General features: G+C 43.7%; 1 protein-coding gene across 4 annotated transcripts in view; it reads right to left on the reverse strand.

The window, feature by feature from the left end:
• The window catches only part of GRID1 (glutamate ionotropic receptor delta type subunit 1), a 703858-nt gene that overhangs the window by 248545 nt on the left and 437474 nt on the right, over positions 1 to 17839 (reverse strand). For all 4 annotated transcript variants that reach the window (XM_058696896.1, XM_058696895.1, XM_058696897.1 and 1 more), the window contains one exon: positions 13924 to 13977. In XM_058696896.1, the coding sequence (XP_058552879.1) occupies positions 13924 to 13977 (54 nt within the window). The remainder of the gene's footprint in view (positions 1 to 13923; positions 13978 to 17839) is intronic.

Genomic DNA, 17839 nt, shown 5'->3' on the forward strand with positions numbered 1-17839 from the left:
TTCCCTTCTATTGGATAAAAATTAGAGAAATTTTCATGACTTTTCTGTGTATTAACCAAGGTTAATAGAAAATTCTTTTTTTTAAGTTTATTTATTTTGAGAGAGAGAGAGAGAGAGAGAGAGAGCAGGGGAAGGGAAGAAAGAGTGGGAGAGAAAGAGAATCCCAAGTAGGCTCTGCACTGTCAGAGTGGAGCCCCATGTGGGGCTCGAACTCATGAAATGTGAGACTATGACCTGGACCAAAATCAAGAGTTGGACACTTAACCAGCTGAGCCACCCAGGTGCCCCAAGGTTAACAGAAAATTCTGTCTGGGTACTTGGGTGGCTCAGTCAGTTAAGTGTCTTGATTTAGCTCAAGACTCTTGATTTTGGCAAGTCATGATCTCACCGTTCCCAAGATTAAGCCCTGCCTTGGGCTCGGAGCTGACAGTGCAAAGCCTGCTTGGGAATCTCTCTCTCCTTCTCTTTCTGCCCCTCCCCTGCTCACTTTCTCTCTCTCTCTCAAAATAAATAAATAAACTTTTTTTAAATATGTAATTTATTGTCAAATTGGTTTCCATACAACACCCAGCGCTCATCCCAAAAATAAACTTTTTTTAAAAAAAGAAAATTCTATGCCACTTTAAGTTGTAAAACCAACTTTTGATTCAGGAATTGATCTAATCCAATATAACAATTGGAAGATTTATTTCTTCAGTGCAGAAATTTTGTCCCTTATAAGATAAATGAACATGCATCTCCATTTAAGGCAGGACTGGACTGGCTCAAAGGCAGCACCACATTGAACAAGACCAACTTGAGCTTAAAATTCCAGCTTGTCTTTATACAGTTGTGAGACCTTAGGCCTTTTCTGACCCTCAAGTTTATAATCTTTATTCCAGTGTTAGTAACATCTCTCTCAGAAGGTGGATGCAAGGGTCAGTCATATAACAAAAGACTAATATCTCTGCACAAAAGACATGAGCAACTAAAGTCACAAAATTAGAAACATGCATGATCAAAAATTAAATGCCCAAAGTGTTTGGCTTGGCTAATAAGCAAAGAAATACAAATTAACACGATGCAGTGAGCCTTTTTATCTATAATATTGATAAAGATGAAAAACAGTGATAGTCGTGTTCATAAAACACAAGAGTGGGACGAGACAGGCACTCTGATAAAAGAAGCTTAGGCTCATTGAGGGCTCCCATACTTTGAAACAATATTTTTACCATCACTAGGAATCAGACATGTCAGATCTAGGTTGAAGTATGTTGAATGCAGCATTATTTACAACAGCATTAACCAACCTAAGTTTCCAAAAGTGGAGAAGGTTTGCAAAAATTATGATTCCTCCAAATGACAGACTACTACAAGACCATTAAATATTATTCTGAATGCTAATTACTGACAGGATAAATTGTGAATGATACATTCTTAATTGAAAACAATAAGATACAAAGCTGAACATAACAGAGAAACCTCAATTTGGCAAAATAAACTACATATATAAGGCTATTGGAAAGGATAATTCATTAGCATCTTAATTTGTATTTTGTTTTACTATTGCAGAAGATTCAGAAAAGAATAGAGCAATTTCCCCCTGCTTTCCTTCTACCCGTGTCCTTCCCTCCCTACCATGCATGTGCCCACATATATACATGGAAGTAAGCAATACTACAGACTCTAGAAAGTTTGTGCTCTTCTTTCTCCCAAGATATTTTCTTTCAACAAAGATGTGAACTGACAATGATATTGGCTGGGAAGTTTCTGTGGCTTAGAGAATGGGAGTAGTCAAAGTGGCTTCAGCTGGGAAGCTTCCAGTTAAGATAGAAAGGGGACAGTAGAGGGGTCTGTGGGTCTTCCCACTCCCTGATACGTGATAATCCAGGATGGGGTATCAGACAGGAGTGGCTGGTAGCCATGTAGGAAGCCTGAGCCCAATGCCTGGGGTCCTTCAGGCTCAGAAAAACAAACAAACAAACAAACAAAACACCATGTCCAAGCTTGAGACCCAAAGTGGGTTGAAACTTCCTGTGTATCTAGACAGATTCTCTATGATTGATCTTGACAGTGCAAAATCCAAGGACCTTTGCACAACCTTCAAGAGGAAAAGGAGGAAGCTATCCTGTTGTAATGGGTTCAAATTTCTTGCCATCCCTTTAAATGGGATTTCACGGATAAATTTAATTTGTTTTGAAATAATGTCTACAAAGCATCCAAAGCAGGGCCTGGCACATAGTAGGTACTCAAATGTAAGTTTCCTGCTTCGGGGAGCAACCACTTGGCTCACTGTTCCTGCAGTACCCCACAGCAGATAAGCAGAGATCTGAGGGTAAGAAAGGAGGCCATTCAGACCCCACTGGCCTCACAAGGTGGGCTCTTTAGCAATTCTTGACCAGAAGCCCCACTCTGCAGCTGACCAGGAGGAGCACTTGGCTCCTCAGCCCTCATCACCTTGGCAGCCAGCAAGCCAGTCTTCAGGACTGCAGGAAACTGCGGCCTAGTACTGATCAATGACAAGTAAAGGGTTTCTTCCCTCCTCTTGCTGAAATTGGACAATATTCATATGGGATTCTTCAACCAGCTTAAGAGACAGTCTTCCCCAGTGCACAGAACATCTTCTGGTTTGAGACAGTGGAAAAAATAACCAAAGCAAAGCCTACTGTCTTTATGAGCCCTTGAACGTTATTTAAGACACTTCACAAAAAGTTTTGGTGGTCTGAATTGTTTCCTGCCTCCACCTCTGCTTCTATGTTCCAGTTTTGAAAGCACACTCCTTGGGAACCCCACCAGGAGCCTCCTATCCCTCCCCCGCCCCACGCTGCGTAAAGGCGGTAGCTGCGTGGCGCATGAGCATGCACGCATGTGCTTGCTGCTCGCCTCTCCATGTGGTACACGGTGATTAACCAGCCTGGCACAGGAGGTGTAATAACAGACTAGAAGGCACAGATAATAGGATCTTTCTGGCATAAGCAGTGAGTTCATCGGAATCCATCAGAACCCATTTGTGAGAAGAGCGATGGATGGGAATGCACAAAGGTAGACGCTAACCTTTAGTTTTTGGATGCATTTGCTGCACATGGGGAGTAAAGCTATTTTTAAAACTCCCTAAGTGTCAGTACTCCCTTTCCCAAGCATCCTTCTGTCAAAACTCTGCAAAAGGATAACGTACTTGTTGGGGACAATTGATTCACATCTAAAACGTGGAGTCTGATTCCACATCAATGGCAGGAATCTAGCTGAGCCGTTCTGTCTGCAGGAAGCTTGAACTTGGTTGCAAAAGGTAGAGGATCTGGAGTGGCCCCTACAAGCATTGCCTAGCTGTAGGTTTGTGATCCAAGAGCACATGTTTCTCACCCATGATGCCATAAGCTCTCTGAGAGTGAGGAGGATATCTCTCAAATGTGCAAGAGCATCCCAATGCCTCAGGGGTGGTCAGTATATGTATGACAAACGAATTATAGATTGTCAAGAGTTGCAGATCCTGGTAGGGAGACAGGACATGGAGGAAGAAGTTAAGGACCAATGAAGAATCACTGCCTGAGTTCTCTGGGGGAGTTGGAAAAAAGAAAGGTTATGGAAGAAATTCATAGGTGTTGTAAAGTGAGAGGAGGGTAATTGGATGGAGTTTTAAAGGATGTATAGGAGTCTGAAAGGGAGAACTAGGGCCCCAGGAAGCCCCAAGCACAGTTAGAAATGTTCCAATCCGAGGTCACCCAGACGATGAGTTAAGCCATGGCTCTGTCCCCTGGCACTCCTCATGAAGACATGCACTGACCTGTTATCAATTCCTCAAATCTGGGTATTTCCTTAAGTTCCAAAGATGAACTCCCCTGCAGGACATTAGTGATTGGTTAATAAGAGGAACGCTCCTTCAAGAGTACTTGCTGTGTGCCAGACCCTGTGATGGGTCACTTCTGGTGAGTTATCTCACCTAATCTTCACAACTTTCCTAGGAGGTAGTATCATGAACCCCATTGAGCAGATGAAGAAAATAAGGCTTAAGGAAGGAAGTATCCATTGCGTGTTCCCAAAGATTGATCTAAAACACAAGGGTACATCACTACTCTCTTAGTACTATCCCCCAACTCATCTGTACGGCTCCAAGTACTTTTCCCATGGGGCTCTGAAAAGGGCTGGAGAATGATGTTAACATTATACACAATGACAATTTCCTCATGTATCTACAACCATAAGTGTTAAATTTCATAGATTCCTTTTGGCTGAGGAAGGATAATAGGTACATTCTGAGTAATGACTGGAAGTACATTTTTAGCAAATATGGTTTGTTCCCTTCAGATACTACTCATGTGACAGGTATTAGCTTAATTGTATGGGCTTTTGCAGGGCTTTCATTATTTCCACAGGAAATCTAAAACAAACAAACAAACAAAAAAAGGTGGTACTATATAAAGTAACATAAAGGGAAGAACTCTAATAAAGGTTTTATAAGAAGAAATTTCCATAAATGAGAACTGTATTACCACTTCCAAATGGTAAAAACATTCTAATATTACTGGGGTTCAGTCACGTACTTAGTGTTTAGTTAGTACTGAGTATGAGGAGGAAAGGTAAGAGAGGGGCAGTGTGGCATAGGTATTTATTTCTTAAATTTGGAGTCACCTACACCTAAGTTCATATCCTGACTGCCACTTCCTAAGTGACATTGAAAAGTCAGTCCATCTCTCTGAGCCTCTGTTTCCTTATCTGTAAAATGGAATAATATAAGTTGAGGTACATGGAGACTTGGTCCTCCAACTCTTTCCAACCATTGACCCCACAGGTCATCACATCCTCATAACAATAGCACTTGGCACCAATGTTCTCCCCCTCACCTCAGAAATGGTTTTTTCATTTGACTTCCAGGTAAAGAAACCATAGATACTAATCATATTAATATTCACATTAAATTTAAATCATCTAAGCACTGCAATTAAAAGGCCAAGTGTTACAACAGATAAAATAGCAATATCAAAGTATGAGTGGCTTTCAAGAAACATGCTATATTTTAAGCACAAGGAAACAAGTAGGTTAAAAGTAAAAGAATGGAAAAAGATATATTAGGCTAACACTAGTCAAAATAGATCTGTAATAGCTGCAGTAATATCAAATTATATTTCAGAGTGGAGAACATTTCAGAGCAGAAGGATAAAGAAGGTCATTTTGTAATGATAACAGATCAATTAATCAACAGGACATAAAATCCTAAACATTTATGCCTCTTGTAACGAAGCTTAAAAATACATTAAACAACAACGGATAAAACTACAAGGAGAACAGACAAACTCACAATTAAAGTTAAATATTTTGATACTCCCCTCTCAATAAATGATAGAACAAATAGACAAAAAGTCATCAAGGATACAGAAGACATAAACAACCCTATCAACTAAATTGACCTAATTGACATTTATAGAACATTCCACACAACAACAATAGATTACACATCTTTTTCAAGTGCACATAAAACATTTATCAAGACAGAAAGTGTACTGGACTATCAAATAAGTCTCAATAAATTTTAAAAGGTGTAAGTATGAGAAGCTATATTCTTTGACCACAGTGGAACTGAATTAAAAATCAATAAGAGAAAAATCCTTTAAAAATCCCCAAATATTTGGAAACTAAATAACACACTTCTAAATAACCCATGAGTCAAAGAAGAAATCAAAGGGTAATATAGAAAGTATTTTAAACTGAATAACAGTGAAAACACAACATAGCAAACTTTGGGGGATGCCATTAAGTCACTTGAGGGAAAGTTTATAGCACTAAAGAAAAAGTTCTCAAATCAATGATCTCAGCTCCCCCCCCCAAGAGAGATATAGATATAGATGGCAAATAGACACATGAAAATATGCTCAGTATCATTAGTTAGTAGGGAAATTAAAATTACAATCATAATGAGGTACCATTACATACCACTATAATGGCTAATATCAAAAACCTGATCAAACCAGCTACTTAACATAATGTGAAGCAATTGGAATTCTCATACCACTTGAAAGATTCTTAAAAAGTTAAACATACATCTACCATATGGCCCAGCAATTCCACTTGTAAATATGTACCCAAGAAAAATGAAAGCATATGTCCATACAAAGGCTTGTACATGAACATCCACAACAGCCTTATTTGTAATCACTAAAAAATCTAGAACAACCCAAATGTCCATCAGTGAACAAACAGATACTCAAATTGTGATGAATTCATACACTTGAATACTCCTCAATTAAAAAAAGAACTATTGGTATACATTGCAATATGGGTGAATCTCAAAATAATTATCTGGATGGAAATAGCCATAGCAAAATAGGAAAAAGAGTACATACTGTGTGATTCCATTTGTATAAAACCCTGGAAAGTAGGAATAATCTGTAAGTGCCAGGAACAGATCAGTAATTGCTTGGGGAGTGGGAGAAGGTGGGGCTGGAGGTGGGATTACCAAGGGGCACTTTGTGGGTCACGGACATGTTCACTATCTTCATTGTGGTAAGAGTTCATGGGTGACTCATATGTCAAACGTAAATTGTACACTTAAATATATGCATTTACTGTACATGAATTAAACCTCAATAAAGTTGTAAAATTTAAGTGAAAAAATAGATGAAGAAAGGAATGCTCAAAACAACAGTGCTGGGTGCTTGGGTGGCTCAGTTGGTTAAGTGACCGACTTGGGCTCAGGTCATGATCTCATGGTTCATGAGTTCAAGCCCTGAACTGGGCTCTCTACTGTCAGCACAGAGCCTGCTTCAGATCTTCTGCCCCCGCTCTCTCTGCCCATCCCCTGTGCACGCTCTCTCGCCCTCTCTCAAAAATAAATAAACATGAAAAAAAAAAAGTGTCTGCATCTGTAATGTCTGATAGATCCGCTGGGGTTTCAGAGGTGGATAGGATGTGGCCCCTGTCCTCAAGGGCTCCTCGGTGGGGCTGAGGAGAGAAACAAGCGACCCAATTACAACAAACATAATTGGTTTTGAGTGTTTCTAAATTAAATTTGTAGACAGTAAATGGTACAGGGACTTCATATCCAAGCAGAATTGGAATCTTCAAAATGAAAGGAAGAAAAAAATTAAATCTTCTCCCGACCTTTCTCTGTGTCCCAAATAGAGATTTCTTAAAGCTATTTGATTCCATGTTCATATCATGGTCTTTCTTCTTGTTTTCTTCAATTAGTGTATTAGCATTTCTTTCCCCCTCATTATTCATGTATAGCCTCATCTCATTTTCATTTATTTGAACTCAGCATGTGTTTGTGGGTGGGGAAGATTTGGAAGTCTGGACTAACGTTTTTCTGGACTGCTGACAGAAATGCCCTTTGGGGCAAGCTGACGTCTGCACCCAGGGATCCTCATAGAGTATGTGTTGGTGGCAAACCAGTGAAAGTAATAAGGTGGGGGCTGAGGCCTGAGGGGTCACAACACAACAGCATTCTGGGCAGAGGCTCGCTGAAGAGGTCCAGACCCTAGGATGACCCTGTGCTTGGGGTAGTGATCTCTTAGGATACACTCAGAGCAGCCCTGTAAGATAAGAGGTGGTTGGAACTAAGACCAGAGAGGGCTCTGAGGTCAGCACATGAGCAACCTCATGAGTCATGTGGAAGAATGTGCACTCTAGCCTCCTGGTCCTGACACTCCACCACCTGCCAACAACCTATTCAAGAGCAGAGGGGAGCACACTGAGAGAAAATGCACGAGTGCAATTGGAACAAATGCACGTGACAGTGTGCACGGCCCCATCCTTGGAAAGCACAGCCGGCTTCAGAGACCGAAGATGCCTGTAGGAGACACCCATTTCTCACTCTTTAACTCTAACTTAGCCACCCTCTTTGATCACAGAATCCTTTTTCCACAAAGCACCTACAAATTAGCAGAACATATGCTCCCAAATGCAATTTGGAGACTGCTGTAGGAAGCCCAGCCAGCACTTCCCCTGCCCTTCTCCCTGGCTGCTCCGCCATCGGCTAATGGCTTGGACTGGGGCTGAAGGGAGCATGCGTGTGCCTCAGAGGAAGAGCTTGTGCCCCATGGGACTCATAAGTGCAGGGAAAGGGGATGCCGAGAGCAGGGGGTGCTGACAGCTGTAGCTCATAGAGCAGAATGACAGCTTTCTGAGTCCATGAAAGATAGGGACAGTTATAAATGCTCTTCTTCCACATGTAGGCAATTAGACAAGCAGAGTCAAGGTGAGGAAGCAAGAGGCCGGCCAGCAGCAGGAGCCTTAATGCACACAAATTCTCTGTGTGTGACTCCCTTGTGCTGGGAACTCTAGGCAGCCTGACAGAAAGGAGGTCCACTTACAGGTTGTTCAGGGAATCAGGCACATGCATCATAGTTGCATGCACAGGGAATCAGGCACAGAGCATCATAGTTGGGGCAAGGAGTGTACGACAGTAAGACAATGAATAACTCTAATGGGGAAATCCAGGAAGACTTTTTGGCAAAGGAGATGTTTAGCAGACCCCTGCTGGAATGTAAGACCTTGGCAATCAGACATTCAGGAAGAGCATGCCAGGTATAAAAGGAGATCCTGGCAAAGACAGAGCCAGGAAAGGAAAATAAATAGAGAAAACAAGTCACTCCTCTGCTTGCAGGGATGAGTCATGGGAGAGTGAGTAAAAGGGTAAGAAGTACATGAAGGTGTACAGGTGCATTAAGGTCATCCTAGACAGGTTCTGAGGCAGGGCCCATGATGTTGGCTTTTCTTCACTGAGTAGGAAGCCAACCAGAGGGGTGGAGACATGGGCCCCTGGGAATGGAACGCTGAGTGAGGGAGCATTGGGGAGAGATGCACTGAGCTGGAAGTGGTCACAAGGCTTCCAAGCAGCTGAGTCTAGAAGGCATCTGGACCTCTGGATCTGGAGCTCAGACACAAGTTCTGAAATGGGCATGGGATGTGGTGGTCATTGATGTCTGCTGGAAATGTGGCAGGGGTGCCTGCCAATTCTGTCTCTTCCACCTACACAGCCCAGAGCCTCACTCACTGAGAAACCTAAGAACAAGGGTTATATATGAGCTTCTGAACTGCTTTCTAAACATCTTAAACCATTTCCATCAAAACATGCTTTGGGTGCATGTCTGGAAGAACTACTCTAACAGTCTGAGCTGTTCAGCAACAAACAGAGCACTCCAAGTCCCATCACACTTAGTTCCAGAAGATGCTGAAAATTATATGTATATATATATATATATATATACATATATATATATATACATATATATATACATGTATATATACATATATACATATATATATGTATGGAATATATATATATTATATATAATATATATATATATAATATATATATATATATATATATATATATATATATATATATATTCCATAAAAGAATTTTCTCCAAAAAGTTCCCAAAAGACAGATCCTCATGGGAAGGGCATTCTCTTCTGCATTCAGACTCCACCTTGCATTGAGGACACCTGTCCTGCACACTGGCTCACCTGGGATCTGCTGAAAGCCATATGGAGAAGAGACACTCCAGACCAGCTGGTGAAGAGGTTCTGGAAGCTACCTAGCTCATCCAGAGCCATGTGTGACTGGTCCTCAACTGGCAACTTCTGGTGAATGACCCAGACTAGTCCCCTCCATCCCTAAGCCTCGAGTTCAATTGTTGCCTTTGTCTTTCCTCGAAAGCCTACTGAGAAATGTTCTTCAAAGGAACTTGCTCTATCCTAAGTATATCAACCTGCCTTCAACCAAACCTTATTAGGAACCTATTATTTGGGGAATGTTTGGGTGGCTCAGTTGGTTAAGTGTCCTAGTTGTGATTTCGGCTCAGGTCATGATCTCACAGTTCATGAATTCAAGCCCCATGTAGGGCTCTGTGCTGACACCGGGGAGACTGCTTGGGTTTCTCTCTCTCTCTCTCTCTCTCTCTCTCTCTCTCTCTGCCTCACCCAACCTCCCCTCAAGCATATATACATGTGCTATCATTCTCTCTCTCTCTCTCTCTCACTCAAAATAATTAAATAAACTTAAAAAAGAAAAGAACCTACTCTTTGCATAAGGCACTAGGATTCAGTGATTAGCTAAATTCTGACCATGTCTTCTAGGGACTCATGACCTAGTGGCCACCTTGACAACTGGTTCAATTTGCTTTCCACAGGTTTTTTCGAATCCCCCACCCTCCTCCAAACTAACATATAATTTAAATAATCAATGAAAATATAGTTTAGACCCAAAAGTACATCTGCTTGCCAGTGTTCCCACAGTCAAGCCCAGAGACCTGCAAAATCTAAAAACTATCAGTGAGGCTCACATGCTCACAAGCCTTTCTCTGCATCCAATTACCCCTTCTCCAAATGAAATAGACCTCATGTATACAACACCAATATTCACCAGTGAAGGAGTATATGTATTAAGAAAACCACCAGATTAAGGAAAAAACAAAACAAAACAAAATCACGTGCCTTTGAGTGTTTCTCTTGAATCCAGGAAAATTCATTAAGGAAGTCAGATATAGAGGGAGAAACTAGAAGACACAGCCTGTGAGGAATGAGGGAGCAGGGGCAGAGCTGGGGACCACAGTGCAGGCCTCCTTGGGGGAAAGACATGAGGGGAAGAGGCACCAACCTGAGTTTGTCAAACAAACTGAACTTGCTTCTAAAGAAGTAGGGAGCAGCTCAGGAAATGAGAAGATGGGGCCCCGATACTGTTGCTGAATTCTGGAGACCATGTCGGAAGCACCAAATGCCTTCCCCTGCTTCTCTTCTTCCCACTTTATTTTATCCTATCCATCACATACGACAAACAGCAAAGCAACTGGTAAACATTGTCTGTGGCTCTGTATTTAAATAGAGTCTAGAATGATACAACTATCATAAGAATAATAGGACTTTTGTTTCCAGTGGGGCCATTATGTAACAGGAAACAGCAGTTCTGAATATGGCTGGATCCTAAGGGTAAATCTACATACAATTGAGAGAACAGCTTGCTCATTAACCAAAGGCCACACTGGGACCTAAGGGTCAAAGCTTTATAGGACGACATACCTCCAGATCACAGACTTCAAGAATGTACATGAGCTGACACCAAAGCCAAGAGTGTCTCCATAAGTGTGCATACCTGAGTCCTACCTACTGGCCTCACTGAATTAGACCTTGACCATAGTTTAAGGATCTTTGTCAGGGCCGTATGCATAATAGCATCATTTGGTAGAAATGGCTTTGTAGTCAGTCTTCATACAGAATCCCAAATGCACCATTTAATCATTGTATGACCTTGGGCAAGTGATTTAACCTCTTGGGCCTGCCCTTTCCCAACTGTAAAATGGGGATGATAATAACTGTCATATAGGGTTGTTGATGAGGTCTAAGGATGGTCCCAAATATAAAACGCTCTGACAAGTGCCTGGCATATAATAGGTGATCAAGAAATGGTAGGTGTTGGAGTGCCTGGGTGGCTCAGTTGGTTAAACTTCGGACTCTTGATTTTAGCTCAGGTCATGATCCCATGGTCATGAGATTGAGGCCTGCATCGGGCTCCAAGCTGACAGTGCAGAGCCTGCTTTGGATCCTCTCTCTAGCCTTCTCTCTGCCCCTCCCCTATGTGTGCTTTCTCTCTCTCTCTCCTTCAAAATAAATAAATAAACTTTAAAAATTAAATAAGTAAGGGATGCCTGCTAGCTCAGTCGGTTAAGCATCCAACTTCAGCTCATGATCAGGTCACGATCTCGAGGTTTGTGAGTTCGAGCCCCACGTCAGGCTCTATGCTGACAGCTCAGAGCCTGGAACCTGCTTCGGATTCTGTGTCTTCCTCTCTCTCTGCCCCTCCTGCACTCATGCTGTGTCTGTCTGTCTCTCTCTCTCAAATATAAAAGTAAAAAAGGGGCGCCTGGGTGGCGCAGTCGGTTAAGTGTCCGACTTCAGCCAGGTCACGATCTCGCGGTCCGTGAGTTCGAGCCCCGCGTCAGGCTCTGGGCTGATGGCTCGGAGCCTGGAGCCTGTTTCCGATTCTGTGTCTCCCTCTCTCTCTGCCCCTCCCCCGTTCATGCTCTGTCTCTCTCTGTCCCAAAAATAAATAATAAAAAAAAAAAAAGTTGAAAAAAAAATTAAAAAAAAAAATAAAAGTAAAAAAAAAACATAAAAAAATAAAAATAAATAAATAAGAAATGGTAGGTGTTACCCTTTCATTCTGAAGAAGAATAGCCTCCTATAGAAAAGGAAGCCAAGAAAGGAGATCACTTCTGGAGGAGGATACACTTAGCCCGGGGATATTCACATGATGTGTGTCGCAGCCCACAATGTGCTGCTGACTGTCGTGGGGCACAGCTATCCTCTTGGATGAGGCTGTTCTAGTGTGGCTGACATCTGTCAGCCTGACTACTCCTGGTGACCCTAAGTAAGTCCTGGGGTCCAGCTGCCCCAGCAATGCCCTTGTGGGCGCTTCAGCACTAACCATTCTGAAGTCACTCCTAGCCATGAAGAGGGGCTCAGGAGGGACAGAGGACCCTGCAGGTGAGTCAGGATGCAGCGGAGAAAAAAAGCATACAGGTTAAAGATGCAAAATCAGAGTGCTTTTTGAAGACTGACAACAGAGGAACACTGACGATTCAGTTTGGAGGAGTCACCAAAATATTCAAGCTAGCACCAGACATTTGCCTTAAGAGGCACATGAAATGCATCCCTTCTCTGGAACAAAGGAAAACAGACTTTGAAGAACCCTAGAGAAGATGACAAAGCCCAGAGGATCAAAACTTCCCAGGACCAAGGAGGACTCCAGCAGGCTCTGAAGAACGGGGAGGTGGCCAACATGTCCCTTCTAATTAGCAGCACAACCAGCCACAACCCGAGGTAAATGGACAGTTAACTTGCATTGTCCAACAGGCCCGGGTAGAGCTAATAAGATGTGAATTTATGGAGGAAAGCCATGAAAAGTGGGCCTTGCAAAAGTTACTATCTGATACTACCTGCAAAATTATTAAAATAAGCCACCCAAAACTCTTCCAGCCATAGAGCACTGAGCTAATGAAGAAACACACATCATAAAAGAATAAATTACCTCTATAATAAACCTTGCATCTTCTAGAATGAGGCCATTAGAAATTGATCAGTTAATTTAGGAGAAGCTGAAGGCCAAAGCCCTGATGAAAGCATGCACCAGGAACCATCTTCCGGAATCAGCTCTGTTAACAGCATGCTGGGGTCACACAGGCTGCCCTAGTGGTGTTTCCTGAATGGGCATGTGGTTAAAGACCACTCACTTGGAATGTCTGCAGTGTGGAGGAGGTCAGAGCCAGGCAGGTAAAACAGGTGAAGAGAGGACCGGGCCACAGTGAAAACTTGGTGTTCCCCTTCTTCCCAGCACCCAAAGCAGTGGGATGGCCTGTCATGGGAGAGACTTCTCATCTACCCGCTTTAAATGGCTACACTGATTCCTGCCCCCGCTAGGTCCAGGGGCGTGTGCACACACGTACACACTCACACACATATACATCTACACTGTCACATATGCTGACATATGTGTTTTCACATATACTCCCACATGCAGGCACTCATACATACACACATTCACAGTCATGTAACACACAGAACTGCAAACTCCTGCATGAAATGCAGCCTCCTCCATCCCCCCTCACTCCTCTGCCCCACTCCCTCTCCATCCCATCTTTTAACCTGCCCCAATCTCTCCAGCCCCCAACCCCCTGACCAGCTGTCTCTCCTCACTCTGCACATCTAATGCCTGAAACCACTTCTCTTCTGACTTCATGTACTCCAATCTTGACTCTCCCTGGTTCTCACCTGCTCCCCTGAGCATCTTGGCAGGTCAGGTCCAACTCTCTGAGACCCTGTGCTGCACGGTGGGGCCCTGGAATTCACTCCAGCATCCCAAGTCAGAATTGGCCCCAACAGCTTCCCACTGAGCTTTCTCAAGGGGCTGGGGACTCAGTGCAGGCTGCACCCCTTCCCACTCTGGGGCTCTTACCTCATTCACAAAGACCCAGTGGCTGTCCTTGGAAGCCAGATTGGTCTCTACGGCCTGCAGAAAGAAAAAGAAAACAAACATGAATAGAAGCAAGCCAGAAGCTGGTAGACACGCAAGATGATTGCCGAGACGGGGTTTGATAAACATTGTTCTTGGAGATTTTTTTCTTCACAAAACATGCCATCCCCTGAGCTTTCGCTGCCTTAGCTACAAGACGCATCATTTGAACACAGATATCTGATTTCCTGCTGTTTTCCAAGCTCTTACGCACTAGCCCTCAGCAAGGTCGAAGCTCTGGTTCCTACAGGCATCACAGGGCCACCAAAGGTGAGGGCTTTCCTCTCCCCTCTCAAAAGAGTACCTGCAAATGCTTTTCTGAAGGGGAGCTTAGGGGGATGATTCTCATTACTACCAGAGGCTAAAAATCCGAAATCTGGAATGAGGGATTTATGGCAGCTTGTCCAGCTGCAATGAATGACACCTGGGAGAACAGCAGCTCACAGCTGGGGTTCTGAGCTGCCTTCAGTTCTAAAGAACCCATAAAGGACCCATAGAACTGGCTCTTTCTTGCTTCTGGGCAATGACCCTACTCCCATCATTCTCTCTTCTAGCACTTTGTTCTGTTTCTTTATAGCACGTGCTATTTCTGTGCTTGAATATTAGTGGCTTATTTATTTCGTAGTATCTATCTCTTTCACCAAGTTGGGGTCTCCATGACGACAGGGGCCACATCTTGCGTGGTATCCCAGAACCTTACCCTTTAACTGGCACATAGTGTTCAATATATGAGTGAATATTGTTGTTGAATATGTGAAGAAAGTGGAAGAGGGTGAAAATAAGGGTTCCTTATTTTGTTTCTCATATGTTTTATGGGTGCTTTTATCCTCCTTTAACTGGAAAGCCATCAGATTGAAAGGAGAGAAGGAACTGATCATTGTCAAGCATGTCCTGTGAGAGCTCTCACAGCTAGCATGTGTCAAGTACTTGCTGAGTACCAGGCACTGTGCCAGGCCACCTATGAACGTGGGAGAGAACTATCAGATTGTAGTCCTCTTTTATTTTTACTTTTTTGTGTGTATTTTTGTGATGTAATTTTTATTACTCTTTTTTATTTGAAAAAAACCACAGAGAAGTAAAAATGTTCAAAATCATCCCATAACCTTGCCCCCTTTTTAACAATGTGCTAAATGGGGTGCCTGGGTAGCTCAGTCGGATAAGTGTCCGGCTCTTGATTTCGGCTCAGGTCATGATCTCAGGGCTTGTGGGTTTGAGCTCCATGTTAGGCTCCATGCTGGCAGCACAGAGCTTGCTTAGGATTCTCTCTCTCCCGCTCTGTCTGCCCCTCCCCTGCCTCACATGCGCACGCTTTCTCTCTCTCTCTCTCAAACTTTAAAAAATAAACTTTAAAAGATAAAATAAAATATGCTAAATGGTGAAATGTCCCTTTTACCCCTCCGCATTTATCCTCCAGAGATTGTTAAGGTGTCCCCTTCTAGAAGGTTGTGGTCACATCTGCAAGTACATATCTATGTACCCATATCAGACAGATGTTTTTATTTAAATGAGATCACGAAATATGCATCAGGTTACAACTATCATTTTTTTACTTATCAATATATCAAGAATATCTTTCCTCATCAGTACACAGAGCTCTGACTCTTTCTCCTTAACCATGAGGCATAGAGGGCTAAAGAGCCTGCCTGCACCAGCAACCCAGCTATATGTGGGAGGTACATCATTGCACTGTCTGTGCACGGGCTTCTGTTAAAACTTCATCCACACAAAGAATGGACACGTTTGTTGGCCAGCACAACAAGCATGTGGAAATAGAGTCTGTGTGAGTGTCCCAGCTCTAGCATCCCAGTCCTTTACAGAAAGCTCCCACAGGGGGCGCCTGGGTGGCGCAGTCGGTTAAGCGTCCGACTTCAGCCAGGTCACGATCTCGCGGTCCGTGAGTTCGAGCCCCGCGTCAGGCTCTGGGCTGATGGCTCGGAGCCTGGAGCCTGTTTCCGATTCTGTGTCTCCCTCTCTCTCTGCCCCTCCCCCGTTCATGCTCTGTCTCTCTCTGTCCCAAAAATAAATAAAAAACGTTGAGAAAAAAAAAAAAAAAAAAAAAAAAGAAAGCTCCCACAGGACACCAATGGTGGGCACAGGGGCCTTTCTGGGCCATCTGGGGGTTAAAGACACAAACTCCCCTTCTCCAGCCTAGAAGTGAGAGGGTGCCAGCCCCTGTGAAGACAAATTACGATGGGAGTCTGGACTGGGCTGGAAAGGACTGCCTCCACCAGCTGTCATTTAACCCCTCTGGTCTCAGTTTGTTCATCTGTAAGACATATATAACGCTTGCTTCCTCTTGTCTGCCAATATCTTCAGTCCTCAATCTTAAGAAGCAGCAAATACAAAATGGCGTCCATACAAATCCCAAGCCTTTTTCACAAAGCAGAGAAGGGAAGTGGCCATCCCCCACCTTTTGTAGGTTCCACCCTTATTCCTTGATCCATCACATTCTTGGAACCTGGAAGTCTTCTGGAGCCACACAAGTCCTCCTCCTTATGAGCCGTACCCCCACAAAACTCTCCCCTCCTAGGCTGCTCCATCCCCCACCTCAGGAAGGAGGCTCCAAGTCTTCTCTGTTCTGCCCCTGAAAGAAAGGATCTCCAGAGATGCCAAACTCCTGTGGGGCCATGTCCCAAAGATACTTTCTCCCCATTCTACAAACTCCACAAACCAGGCCCTCTCCCTAGAAGCTATGAGGACTTAAGGGCCAGTTGCCCTCTGAGGAGCCTCAGATCCTCAGAGGAGGTAACTATCAGGGAACTTATAGGTTCCAGAACACTGTAACACTGAACTGAATCTAAAGAGATGTAGATTAACAGGCTGCACTCAAAGGCCTGCTCTGGGTTTCCAGGAACAGAAGGGCAACTGGGGAGAGGAGACTTAGAAGAAACACTGCTGGGGCCGGGAGTTGACTACTGGGCTACACCACTTAATGGAGGACACCACAAATTAGACTTGCTCACGGAGTAGGCCAGTGAAAGTATAGGTGTCTTTAGGCACATGAAGAACTGTCATGGGCAAGAGAGACTAGAATTGCTCTTTGCAGCCTCTCAGAGTTTATTTAGGACCAAGGTCTCCAGTAATCTGGGAGGCAGGTATCAACACTATGTAAGACAGAATTTTCTGATTTTCCAAGTAGTTCAAGATGGAATGGGGCTGCCTCAGGAGCAGTGAGGTCTCATCAGGGGAAGTGCCTTAGTGGAAGGTGAACAGCGTGTCCCTGAAAGGTATTTAAGTATCAGCATAGAAGCTGACCATGGGCAAAAGGCAAGACTTAATCACACACTGACATTCCAAAGCAATGATTTTCTTTTTTTTTTTTTTTTTTTTTTTTTTATTTATTTTTGGGACAGAGAGAGACAGAGCATGAACGGGGGAGGGGCAGAGAGAGAGGGAGACACAGAATCGGAAACAGGCTCCAGGCTCCGAGCCATCAGCCCAGAGCCTGACGCGGGGCTCGAACTCACGGACCGCGAGATCGTGACCTGGCTGAAGTCGGACGCTTAACTGACTGCGCCACCCAGGCGCCCCTAAAGCAATGATTTTCAAGTCTGGCTGCATGTAGGAATCTCCTAGGGAGCTTTTAAAAGTGAAGACCTTGAGGGGTACCTGGGTGGCTCAGTTGGTTAAGCATCTGACTCTTGATTTTGGCTCAGGTCATGATCTCACAGTTCATGAGTTCGAGCCCAGCATGGGGCTCTGAGCTGACAGCATGGAGCCTACTTGGTAATCTGTCTCCCTCACTCTCTCCCCCTCCCCCGCTTGCTCGGTCTCTCTCTCTCTCTCTCTCAAATAAAAACCTTTAAAAATTTTTAAAAAGATGTATTTTTAACAAATGTAGACTTTGGGGCCCAATTCC

Source organism: Neofelis nebulosa, chromosome 13 (assembly GCF_028018385.1).
Source record: "Neofelis nebulosa isolate mNeoNeb1 chromosome 13, mNeoNeb1.pri, whole genome shotgun sequence".
Classification (NCBI taxonomy): domain Eukaryota; kingdom Metazoa; phylum Chordata; class Mammalia; order Carnivora; family Felidae; genus Neofelis; species Neofelis nebulosa.